General features: G+C 42.4%; 1 protein-coding gene across 1 annotated transcript in view; it reads right to left on the bottom strand.

Moving 5' to 3' along the window:
• BOD1L1 (biorientation of chromosomes in cell division 1 like 1) overlaps positions 1-12710 on the bottom strand; it is a 63514-nt gene extending 50804 nt beyond the window's left edge. Inside the window, exons 1-3 of the mRNA XM_077477772.1 lie at positions 12536-12710; positions 5386-5510; positions 571-761 (exon numbers count right to left, since the gene is read on the bottom strand). Of these exons, the coding sequence (XP_077333898.1) occupies positions 571-761; positions 5386-5510; positions 12536-12652 (433 nt within the window). The 5' untranslated portion in view covers positions 12653-12710. The remainder of the gene's footprint in view (positions 1-570; positions 762-5385; positions 5511-12535) is intronic.
• Positions 12711-13056: the final 346 nt, after the last annotated feature.

Genomic DNA, 13056 nt, shown 5'->3' with positions numbered 1-13056 from the left:
GGGTTTCCTCCAGGTACTCCAGTTTCCTCCCACACTCCAAAGACATGCTGGTAGGGAAATCGGATCCTGTCTAAATTGGCCCTAGTATGTGTATGTATGGGAGTTAGGGACCTTAGATTGTAAGCTCCTTGCGGGCAGGGACTGATGTGAATATGCTATGTGTAAAGTGCTGCATAAATTGAAGGTGCTATACAAGTATCTGTAATAAATAAATATACCCCATTCCCAAATCTCACACAGTCCCCCTTCCATTATCTAAACAGCACACACCATCACATCATCCACCAACAGGGATTGCCTGCCTCTGGTTAGCAGGGCTGTGATGTTACTGCACTTTAGTCCATTGTTTATTTCCCCTGCCTGTATAAGGATCTGTGGCTAAAATGAATCAATGCAGAGGTCTGCACTGCACCCATGGTGCACGGATCACACTTAAAAATGCTCTGCAGGCTTGAATGAAAAAAAAAAAAATGTAATACATGCCCATTTGTATAAATTCAATGTTGGTGCATTTGTTTATGTAAAGGTGGACTGCCTGTAAATGAATGAAAAATAAAGTACTAGTGTTACCAGTGTTAGAAACCAACGATTCAAACTTCTCTTCAGTCTGCTCATGATTTGCACTGGCATCTTCCTTGTTATGTAGCGTAGCCAGAAAATCTTGTACAACTTTTTCCACTTGAGGTCTAAACGTGTGGTTTATCTTTGGATCCACCACCTGGGATATAATGCGGTCAATACCTGCTTCAAGCATTCCAGACCTGAAGAAAAATATAAAAATAAGATACACATATATTCTGTATGTCGCAGCAATGATGGTAAAATGACACAAAACAAACAGTTTTCAGATTATGACTAACATAAATATGGGTGGAGCGCTGAGACCTGTCAGTTGCACACAGTGGAGTGAGAGGAGAGTGGCTGCGGTATGCAGAAACTCTAGCCCAAGCAGCAGTACCAAACTAATGTGTGTATTTCATTTGAATGAAATTTGAATAAAATACTTAGAGGTTTTATATGGACATTTTTATTTTGAGCTACTGTCTGGGATTTTCCTTAGTTGATCATTTGGTGGAATACTACTATTGTGGTAGGGGAACCACATGCAATTCGGATAGGAACCACTGTATTCCAGTTCATATTAACACGATTCTTTGCAGTGAGATTTGAGCTATTAATTTTGTATGGCTCAAAACGCACTGCACCTGCGGGAAAGGAGCATGCACTTTTACCCCATTTTGGATTCAGTGATGTTACCACTGATATCTGCCCTTCTCTATGCAATGAAGACAGAACATAGCTGGTGGGATGGGCCAACAGGGTACTGAAAAAAAAAAAAATGTTTTAATATAAGTTATAATATTATTTTATTATTATTCAGGATTTATATAGCGCCAGCAATTTACGCAGCGCTTTACAATATAAAAAGGGAGACAATACAAGAGGATTAAGAGGGCCCTGCTCCAAAGAGCTTGCAATCTAATAGGGTGGGGTAGGTTGTACAAAAGGTTATAACTGTCGGGAATGAGCTGATGGAAGTGGTAGGAGATTAGTTTGAGACGCGATAGGCTTCCCTGAATAGATGAGTTTTCAGGGATCGCCTGAAGGTAGCAAGAGTAGGGGATAGCCGGACCGGTGGAGGTAGCGAGTTCCAGAGGATTGGAGAGGCTCTGGAGAAATCCTGGAGACAAGTGTGGGAGGAGGAGATGAGAGAGCTTGAGAGTAGGAGGTCTTGAGAAGACAGGAGGGGACAATTTGGGCGATATATGGAGACAAGATTGGTGATGTAGTATTGGTGATATATACATACACACACACCATGTTTTAGTACTTCTCTCACAAACCCTCATCCTTGATAAATGCATTGCTGAGTGAATGTCAGTCTGAAGTAGAGAGATTTCCTACTCTGTCTTCATTGGGTGCTGCTATCAGGAATGCTGTACAAGTTAACCTATGCAAGTAGGAACTGTCCCAAAATATATGATCTGCCTGGATATTCTCCTGGGGCTAAAATTAACCCATTTATCCATAGTAGTGAAAATATACAACTTGGAGGCTCTTTACCTTGTGGATATCATGACATTCCTTTTCTGTGGTTTCTATGGTGGGGGTCAGGAGAAATATTTCTGATAAATGAGGACACATAAATAATGATAAATGAGGACACGTAATGTCCCTTTCAGAGTTTTAAAAAGGAGAAGTACAGGCAATGCTCCTTTGGCTATACTTCTATGGATAACAGGAGTGCAGTTCGTTCTGCACTCCTGTGACAGTTAAGGAGCCCGCTGTCAGCTGATGTCCCAAACTGCAAACTGTTCATACCCCTTATATAGCACAATTTAGGGCCGAAACAACAAATCGATTAAGCTACAACTAATCAATTATGAAATGAATTGATTACTCGGCCAGTAACAATGGGAGAGGGGGAAAAAAAAAAAAAAAAAAAATCCAAATAATCACTACTGTAAAACATTACTTTCACAGTCCTACAGAAAAAAAAAAAAAAAAAAAAAAAAAAATGAACCCCTTCCAGGAGTTTTTTTTTTTTTTTTTACGCAAAACTGCTTTTTTGGTTCAATATACTTCAATGGAGAAGCCGCAGAAAGGCATGTAGTGCGTTTTTGCAGCAATTTGTGTTTTTTTAATCTGCCCCAACAACAAAATTGGCAAAAAAACAAAACTTAAAATCGCAGCAAAATCATGTGCTCAAAAATGCACAGCAAAAAGCACTGCAGAAACAGATCAAAAGCAGACTTCATAGGTGTGTACCGCAGTGTTAATTTAGTCGACTAAAATGGGATTAACACTAAAATGCCATTTAAGTCAAAAGACCAAGACTCAAATTTCAATTTAGTTTTACAATTAACACTGGTCTGTAGTGCATGTTCATACCTCAATGTAATAAATACCATATTAGATTTTTCACTCCAGCAGTATATAAAGAGTTTGTAAATTGTAGAGAATTGTTAACTAATGCATTACAATTGAATTACACCCATCCGATTTTAGTAGACTAAAACATACTGGAGATTTAGTCGACAAAATAAGACTAAAACAATTGCAGACAACTAAAAATTGGACTAAAACTAAAATTTAGACCTAAGACTAAGGCCTCATGCACACGAGACACAGGTGAAAACTCTGCTAAAAAAAAGCTGAAACGCGCGCTTATAAACGTGCGTTTGCATGCCGTGTTTATGTTTATAAAGATAACATGTAGACCCTCCCCAAGCTCCCAAAGCATGTTTTTTTTAACTATTTCTGCTATTTTGATCAGAGAGAGCATCAGAAGCATAGAGAGCAGTTGTACACTTGCATTTGCCTCTCTGTGGTATATATTTTGAAATGGATCCCATATTGAATTTATGTCAGGAAACGTTCCTGATGTTGCTCTTGATGAGACAGCAACGTCGTCGCAAATTTCGTGAGAGGTCCAGAGTCAGAGCTCGTTGATATTGGACCCATCCGTTGATGGGACAGCGAATGTCTGTTGGATATTTCACAAACATGTATGTGCAGCTGCGTACCTACCCTGACAAGTCGGGTTACAAAATGTCATTCTCTGATGCAGAAAAGTGCATGACATTTTGCGACCCGATTTTGGGATAACCTATCTCGGGGTCACTTGGTGATAGGAACCTCAAATTTGGATATGTTGTAGTGCTAGTTCCACAGTGTCTGCATACAGAATTTGGGGTTCCTGGAAATAAGTGGCCCCAAGATATGGGCCCCCAAAGTTGGGTCACAAAATGTCATTCTCAGATCATATTTCTGAGTTTTCAGGTCCAAAAAATTGGGTTCCTTTAAAAACGCTTATAAACGCAAACACAGGCGCTGCGCTTTGCCGCGTTTGTCATCTGAAACGTGGAAATTTTTGCGTCTAAACCCATTTTTTTTGCTTCTGGAAAAACGAGGTTAAAAAACACAACTGCATAAAAACGGCAAAAAATTAGACTGTGTGCATGGACACATAGGATAACATTGAATGAGTTCAGGGGCAGTTGAAAAAAAAAAAAAAAAAGTGTCCAACTGCATCTGAACACGCGTTTAACAGTGTCTCGTGTGCATGAGGCCTAAATCAAAATTTGCTGCCAAAATTAACACGGGTGTACCGAGCCTTATGCTGGCCACACGGTTCAATTTTCAGATGAAAAATATTTTTACATTTGCTGAATAAAGGAATGCGGTTTGAATTTCACTTATTTTTAACATTGAGTTTTTAAAACAAATGTCATTTCTGACCGAAAACCACATAAACTGTCTGAAAATTCCTTTGACAAAGAAGTTTTCTATTATTTCCAAATTTTCCCGTCACTGTGGTTGAAAATGAACATCGGTTTGACCCCACCCTTTCCTGACTGGCTGGGCTGCGTGCTCGGATAAGGGTCTGGTATGGATTTTCGGGGGACCCCCCCCCCATGCCGTTTTTCGGCATAGGAGGTTTCTAAGGGCCTGGTATGCTCTTGGAGGGGGAACCCATGCCGTTTTTTTATTTAAAATTTGGCGTGGAGTCCCCCCCCCCCCCCAAAAGCTGATTATTCTGTGATTGGCCATGGCCAAAGTCGCCTGGCCTGGGGCGACTTAAAGTCATGTTGTAAGTCGCCCCAAGTCACGCTGCAATTCATACTCAAGTCATGTCCAAGTTGCCTCCCAAAGTCATGCTGGAAGTCTTGTTGCTTGTAGCTCTTAAGAATAAGTTGCATTTTTTTAAAACTTTACAAACTAAATTACACACACCACACTTTTTTTTAAAGGTTATTAACCGATTAATCGAAACAATAAAAAAAAAAAAAAAAAAAAAAAAAAAATCGGCCAACTAATCGACTATGAAAATAATCGTTACTTGCAGCCCTAGCACACTTCTTGCAAGTAGGAACGATAAATTACACATTTTTGGGCATGCCCAAACACATCTTTGAAACCAGTACAAAATGTGCAACTTTCTGCACATGACCTATAAAATTTCAGCTGCATGTCTTCCATCTGTGTCCTGCTGCCTCTATAAAGTCATAGCAGCACTGGGTTAGCCGTCTTTAGAAAGGATGAGGCTACCTCCAGAGTGTGGATTTCTCGATTTGCAATCCACATTGCTTGTCAACTGTGAGGGGAGTCAAACTGTAAGCTCTTCAACTGCTTAGACTTCAAGAACGTCGATTAAAAATACTTTTTCTGGCCAAATCTATTTTTCTATTTGTTATTAATGGGAAAAGGGTCTGTTCTCACAGGCATGCTGCATTACAACTCAAGAAAAGATCATGCAGCAGTCAGACCATCAGCGAACATAAATGGTAACCAATAATGTACACTGAAAATGCAAAATACAGGCAGTAAATGAACTGCAAAATGAAAAAACAGGTAGAATATCATTTTCTGTACACAACTCACTTGAGCACCTGCTGCCGGATATTATTCCTCAGCTGATTCTTGTTCAGATGGGGGCTCCAGGTGTGATTTGCCAAGTGGTTAGATACAAAATTGTCAACTCGTTGTCTCAAATTTTGGTATGCAGGCTACAGGACATAAAAAGCAAGAAGAGAGAGGACATTAAACCATTGTAATTATACAAGAGGCAAAAAAAAAAACCCTACATCTACTACATTTAGTTTCCAGCTGCAAGGCAAGACAACTGGTTTAAGAGAGCATTAGGAATTACAGCACATTTAAAAATGAAATGGCTTAAATTGGATAAGTCCAACGCCCTACTGACTTTTTTAATGCGTCTGGAAGGAACAGGTTGTGGCTGCCCACCTACCGCACCCGGCACCTCTGCAGCCTTGTGTGTCCACTCAACGTCCCACCAATCACTTGTCCATTCTATGCTGCAGCACTCTGAATTCTAGGGCTGAAACTACTAATAATTATGAAAAACAGTTTAAACTATTTTCTTAATCGATTAGTTGCTTAACTGACTAGTTGGCCTACATACAGAATGCATTATTTGTTCACATATCAGGAAATACAGTGCAGCACACGTCAGCAAAACCATTTCTAAACAACAAACACTTTATAAAAGACTGTGTGCAGGAAGATCAACATCTGAACCCAGAGAAGGTGGGAGGTAATAAAAGGCATCACAATTACGTTCAAAGTAAGCCTTTACTAGTATTGTGCCCCCCCCCAAATATAAAAGACGCTTTTTATTACTACTTTAAAGCGGAACTGTCATTTTTTTTTCCAAGTTGCCCTCTATTAAATCTCCTAAAAAGTAAAAGCCTTATACAGCCCACATCCTGTTTGTCTGGTTATTAGCCTAGGCTCATCATGCACATCTCCCTCTCTGAGAGTATGCCAGGAAGGGGGGGGGGGGGGGGGGTGAGTCATAAGAGGGCCAAGAGAGCTGCAGAGCTCAAGGTGTGCCTTTGTGTAAATCCAGAGAAAAAAAAATTATATTAATTAATATATATATATATATATATATATATATATATATATATATATATATATATATATATATATATATATATATATATATATATATATATATATATATATATATATATATATATATATATATATATATATATATACCGTTTCACAGTATACTACTACCGCCACTCTTAGGCCTGGTTCACACCTATGCATTTTTGGTGCTTTTTGCAGAATCGCACTACAGTTCATTTAACATAGTTTTCTATGGTACACGTTCACATCCATGCTTTGTTTTTTAGCTGCTGCGTATTTGGAAAGGATAAAAAAGACTTTGTAAATGCAAACATGTGCATTTTTGGTTTAAAAGGCTTCAATGGAGAAGCTGCAAAAAAGCATGTAGTGCGTTTTTGCCATGATTTGTGGTTTTTAACATGCCCAGCAAGGGCAGCACAGTGGTGTAGTGGTTAGCACTCTCACCTAGAAGTAAGAAGATCGCTGGTTCAAATCCCAACCACGCCACTACCTGCCTGGAGTTTGCATGTTCTCCCTGTGCCTGCATGGGTTTCCTCCGGGTACTCTGGTTTCCTCCCACACTCCAAAGACATGCAGGTAGGTTAATTGGCTTCTGTCCAAAACTGGCCCTAGTATATGAATGGGGACCTTGGATTGTGGGCTCCTTGAGGGTAGGGGACGATGTGGGTGTGCAATGTACAGGAAAAGGGACAATTGTAGACACTCACTCAGGTTGAACTGGATGGACTGGTGTCTTTATTCAACCTAACTAACTATGAAACAAATTGGAAAAAAAAAAAAAAAAAGTCACTAAATGCACAGCAGAAAAAAAATCAAAAGCAAACTGCACAGGTGTGAACCGAGCCTTATGCTGGCCATAAACCTATTGATTTTTTGGATGAGAATATTCATATGAAAAATCTTTGTACATTTGCTGAATGAAAGAATGTTTGAAAATTTCACTTGCTTTGAACTAGGGTTGCACTGATACTAAGCATTTCCATGAGTATCGTTATTCCCCCGCTGACAGATGAAATGTATACAAAGGAATGCAGGCAATGACTGGTCTGATCTTTACCAGTTTCAACCTCTAATGGTATATACAGTATATCTCTTCTGTTTGTTATTCTCAGAGTGGATTAGAGATTTTGCTCCTAAGCATATAGTTGGTCATTTATATTTACCACTGCATATAGAGATTTAGAAATAATAATTTTTTATTTTTTTTTGGTTTTAAACGTTACATATTAATTATACATCACACTTTTTAACGTTATTATCCAAAACAATTCTGAAAATAATCGTTAGTTGCAGCCCTACTGAAGCCCATTTCTAGCCAAGTGATCCGGGATCTCACAAAACTGTAGGACTCGGATGTGTAACTTGCTCCTGTGATGGCTGGCCCGACAGTCTAAAGCGGGGTCACCGATAGGAAAAGGTATGGGATATTGACACTCCAGGATGTGCCTGCTATGCCACATTAGCTGCAGTTTAATGACACATTTCCAAAATATTTACTTTAATGGTACTAGCTGTCCTCAAACCTGGACTGGCCACAAGTGCTCACTATCCTGCAATCCTCAGGATTCCACACAGACAGCCACCCAACATCATAACATAGGCCCCAAAAGGAGGACAGGTCTTATTGGCCAGGGGAGCGCAATTCTGGAAAGATAGGGAGAACCGTCCGAACCAGGTGGAAGGCCAAGGCAACACAAAGGAAATACACCAGGTCCGGTCAGGATAAACAACAAACGATGTACTGCTCCTGGATGTTAGGAAACAATTTAAAACTAAGGGATGGTAGGAGGCGGGGGAAGGGTTGTTGGAAGAGGGTTTTCACTGTATTGGCTTATGTTTTCTATAGAGGGAGAAGCAAATCATCTCAGTTTGCTGTCCCAGAAGAGGATTTAGGGAAATCTACAATTATCTTGTTTAATCCTGAAACTCATCTTAGGTCATTAGACACTTAGTGAAGCATTTATGTCCTACAAACACCACCTTTCACTTGTACAATAATTCCAGAACAGCTAGTAAATCACATGATGAAATACACCATGGGGTCTACTTATAAAACATTCATTAGATGAATGACACAATTTCACGTAGCCTAGAAGAATTTTCCCCATATATTCTGTAACAGATTATTTCCTACAAATGTCAACTCCATCTAATGGCGAAAATGCAGTATAGTTCTCTGCATTACCTCAATGAGAAAATTTACAGATTTCTGGTCATTAGATGAAGCCGATGATTATAGTGACTAACTATACTTACCTTCACATCAGTGAAGTCAGCGGCTGGCATCTTCAGGGTACAGATTGCCGACCACTTTCATCGGCTGAGCTGAGATGGTGTCACTCCCACAGATGATTAGGAGCTCATTCACTGTATGGACATGTCTCTTCTGCATTAAAGATCCTGCCTGTTCACCAACTTTATATTTTTTCCTATAGCTACACTTTAACTACTTGCTGCCCATGCTATAGCCGAAAGACAGCCACAGCACAGGCCTTAATTGCGGGGTCATGAGTGGTAAGCTCCGTTATCGCCGATCCCAGCCCCTTATGTGATTAGCTGTCAGCCAAAGACATATGTGTACAGAAGATCGGTAATCCGTAGCTGTCAGCGTGAAGTAAAGAAAGAGCCGATCACCAGCTTCTGTCAGAGGGACAACAGCCCCTCAGAGAGAGCCGCCTACCAGTGCACACCAATGGAGAGAAAAAAAAAATAATAATTCAAAACTTAAACTATGAAACAGTTTGATTTGTTTTTTTTTTCCAAAATTTTTGGTCTTTATTAGCAAAAAATAAAAAACCCAGCAGTGATTAAATACCACCAATAGAAAGCTATATTTGTGTGAAAAAAAAAAAAAAAAAATTAAATTTGGGTACAATGTTGCATGACCGTGCAATCATTCAAAGTGCAACAGCACTGAAAGCTGAAAATTGGTCTGGGCAGGAAGGGGGTTCAAGTGCCCAGTAAGCAAGTGGTTAAAGTAGAATTATGTTTAATACAGTAAAACCTTGGTTTGAGAGTAAGTTGGTTTTAGAACGTTTTGCAACACAAGCAACAATTCAAGACAAGACAAACAAAATCATAAATTTTGACTTGATATACAAGCGATGTCTTGATATACAAGTAGTGTCATGTCACAACCGAGTATAAAAGAGAAGAGAGGCGCCTCCATGATCCCCGTCACACTGGGGCGTTTTTGCAGGCACTGTAGCGTTAAAAATAGTGCCTGCAAAACGCCCCGAACAGCTGCTCCATTCACACTGGAGCGGTGCGCTGGCAGGGCGTCAGAAAAAGTCCTGCCAGCAGCTTCTTTGGAGTGGTGAAGGAGCAATGAACTCACCGCTCCTCATCAATGGGGCAGCACTGTAATACCACCGATAGAACGCCACTGCGGCAGCATTTTGCGGGCAGATTTAACCTCTTTTTGGCCACTAGCGGAGGTTAAAACTGCCCCGCTAATGGTCGAACAGCGCCACTAAAACTACGCTAAAAATAGCACCGCTTTACTGCTGACAGCTCGGTGTGAAAGGGGTCCAAGTGTGGCAATATGGTAACATTTAATGAAGGTCCAACATTTAGCAACTCACATGGGTGATGATTAAAACAGGCAAATCTAAGTATGCAGGCATCCGGGGTAAAGCTGTCCACATAGACCAGTCTCCACACCACCAATGTCGTCATCCCTTGCACACTGTGCTCCATGAACTCTTGAAGCCTCGCTTTCAGATCGCTCTACTGCAGGGTAGTCTTCCTGGTCATGATTGCAGACTGACAGCACTGAGAGCCAGCAGTGCGGAGGATGGTCTATGTGGACAGCTTTACCCTGGATGCCTGCATACTTAGATGTGCCTGTTTTAATTATGAGCCATGCGAGTTACTAAATGGTGGACCTCCATTAAATGTAACCATATTGGTACACTTATAGGCACCTCTCTTCTCTTTTATACTCTGTAGCTCCTGATGGATTTTACTCAGAATTCCCTTGTGGAGGCTGCCATTTGAAGATGGACATTTAATGGTTACACAACCTATCACATTGCTAGAATCTTTTTATTCAGAAGGACTATAAATGGAAAGCCCGATAAATAAATGGTTGTGGAGCGAATCATTTGAGCTTCCATTATTTCTTATGGGGAAATTTGCTTTGATACACAAGTGCTTTAGATTACAAGCATGTTTCTGGAACGACTTGTGCTCACAATCCAAAGTTTTTACTGTACTAGTCTTACAATGTTCCCTCCCCTTCCTGCTACCTAGGTTACCTTTGTGGGGGAAAAAAAATAAAAAAAAAACACCACACACACACACACACACCCCTGCCTTCTATAAATGAAAATGAAGTATGGGAGAGTCATTGTCTTGGCTGTTACCCCTGGACTGAATGTCATGTTATTGAACTCATCACTTCTGTGTGCAAACTGATGATATGGACTGGGAGCGCACGCCACACACTGGAAATTGTGCCACCAGATGCAATTTATACAGGGACCCAGTGCCACCCTACACCTCTTACAGAGATCCATGCCACCACACACAGGGACTGCTCTGAACCATGCCACAGGCAAGGACGACCCTACATGCAGTGGTCACCCTACAAGCACAGGCCTCCTAACATGCTACATGCAAGAGCTACCTCACACTCAGGGGCAACCCCCTCATGCAGGGGGAACCCCATAGGCACAGGCCTCAAATGCAAGGGTCACCCAACACACAGCGACTCGCGACATGCACAGACCACCTCACATAGAGGGGACACACTACATGTATAGCGGATGACATTTTAGACAAAGTGTCATTCATGTGTAAATTTAGTTTTTGCCTTGGAACAGTAGTGGGGTTCTGAGGGTTAATTATGTAGGTTAACTCTGACATCAGTTTAGCTGGGTAGCGTGGTCATGTGAAAAGTGAGGGGCACATGACAGGCCAGAACCCGGCCTGGTTGGATGTTTTGGGTATCGGCCTTCTATGAACCAATCAGTGGGAGTGCCGGGCCCACTGAGGAGTCTAGGGAGGGGGTACTTAAGATGTGGAGGTCACATGTTCAGTAGGAGTTTGTGAGGCCCGAGCGGTCTGTTCTTGTTTCCAGGACCAGGGTAGCCCTGCGAGGGGTCTCGGGGTGTTCAACATCCCGCCTGGTCTGGGGTAGGGATCCATCTGTTCCAGAGTCTCGGAACCGGCTGGTCAGAGGCGCAGTAACAGAGAGGATTCAAGGCATCCGGGTGTGCTCTCGGATTGGAGGGACACCACAGCTCGTGGAAGTTACCGGGGGAAGACTCTTCGGAGGAGGGCCAACAAGTGGCATCCTGAGAAGTGCCTGGTTACTGAGTTGGGAAGGACATTGACAAATTCACGCTTTTTCCAGTACTGTCAAGGAGGCAGAGAACGTTCCAGGTACTGAGGAAAAAGGTTCCTGTTCACTTTCCGTTACAACTGTCCACGTTCAGAGATTTTTAGAAGTTCTGAATCAACGTGCTGATTTCCATAATCTCTGGCTAGAGATTTGTTCAGCCTTGAAGCGCCCAGCTGCGAGTGGCTCTCTGGGTGGTACTACAGACTTATGTCTACAGGTCAAGGTGCCCGAGTTCTTCACCCTTGCCCTCTGTTCCTATACGAGACGGTGTTGTTGGATGTTATCCCTGCAAAATAAAACCTTTCAAAAAAAGGACTTTATTGGTGTCATCGTCCAAAGTTGTTGAGCATCAACCCTGGGAAGCCCTAGACGTGGAAGAACAAGCCAAGCAGAGGTAACCGGTAAGACCAATAAGTCGAGGCCGCCCTACAAAGGGTTATGGCCGCTACACATGCAATGGCTACGCCACACGCAGGGCCCCCCCCCCCCCAGACATACAGGGTCCATGTTTCTGCCCATCAGCAGATAATAGGAGGCTGCTGTGAGGAGTGTGATGATAAGTCATGGAGGGTGTGCACAGACAAGAGGGAGACGATGGTGTGTGCCCCTCCCCCCATACAGAGGGGGGTACAGACTGGCAGGGGCGCAGGGCTCGGTGAGAAATATTCCTCCCACAATCCAAGCTCCACGTGGAGGACGTCCGGAGCCCCCCAACCCGGCTCAGTGACCGCTCCTCCCGCTCTCACCCCCATCACACACACAGGCAGGCACTGCCCCCCTCCTCACCTTGGTGTCCACATCAGCCAAGCAGTCCCGGCGGAACTGGTCGAACAGTCCTTGGCTCTTCAGGTGATTGACGATCAGAGACACCAGTTTAGGATCCCCGGGCGGCAGATTGGCCATACTGTGAAGCAAGATGCCCCGGGCTCATCACCCAAAACAAACGCAGCCGCGACACCTGACCCGGAAACACCGGGGGATTGTGGGAGCGAGCGAGTCCCGGGCAAGAGCGGCCAGGAGATGTGAATGGAGGGAGTGTGTTCTGCGAGGAGCTCCCTCTACAGGCACAGCTTGTAATAACATGCTTCTTACCATTGGTTCCCTAAGTTTTACTTTCTATTATGTAACTGTGAAAGTTCTGTGGTTTGAAAACAATATACATAACTCCCAACTGTCCCTGATTTGGAGGGACTGTCCCTGATTTGGAGGGACTGTCCCTGATTTGGGGCAATGTTCCTCTTTACTCCTCATTTGTCCCAAATTTTGGTCTGATCTATATAGTTGTATATAAAATGCACTTTTTATCT

Source organism: Lithobates pipiens, unplaced genomic scaffold (genome assembly GCF_037356315.1).
Source record: "Lithobates pipiens isolate NorthernLeopardFrog02 unplaced genomic scaffold, aLitPip1_a1.2 Scaffold_13, whole genome shotgun sequence".
NCBI lineage: Eukaryota > Metazoa > Chordata > Amphibia > Anura > Ranidae > Lithobates > Lithobates pipiens.
Note: the sequence above shows the minus strand (reverse complement) of the source record. Positions and strands in the feature narration are given on the sequence as shown.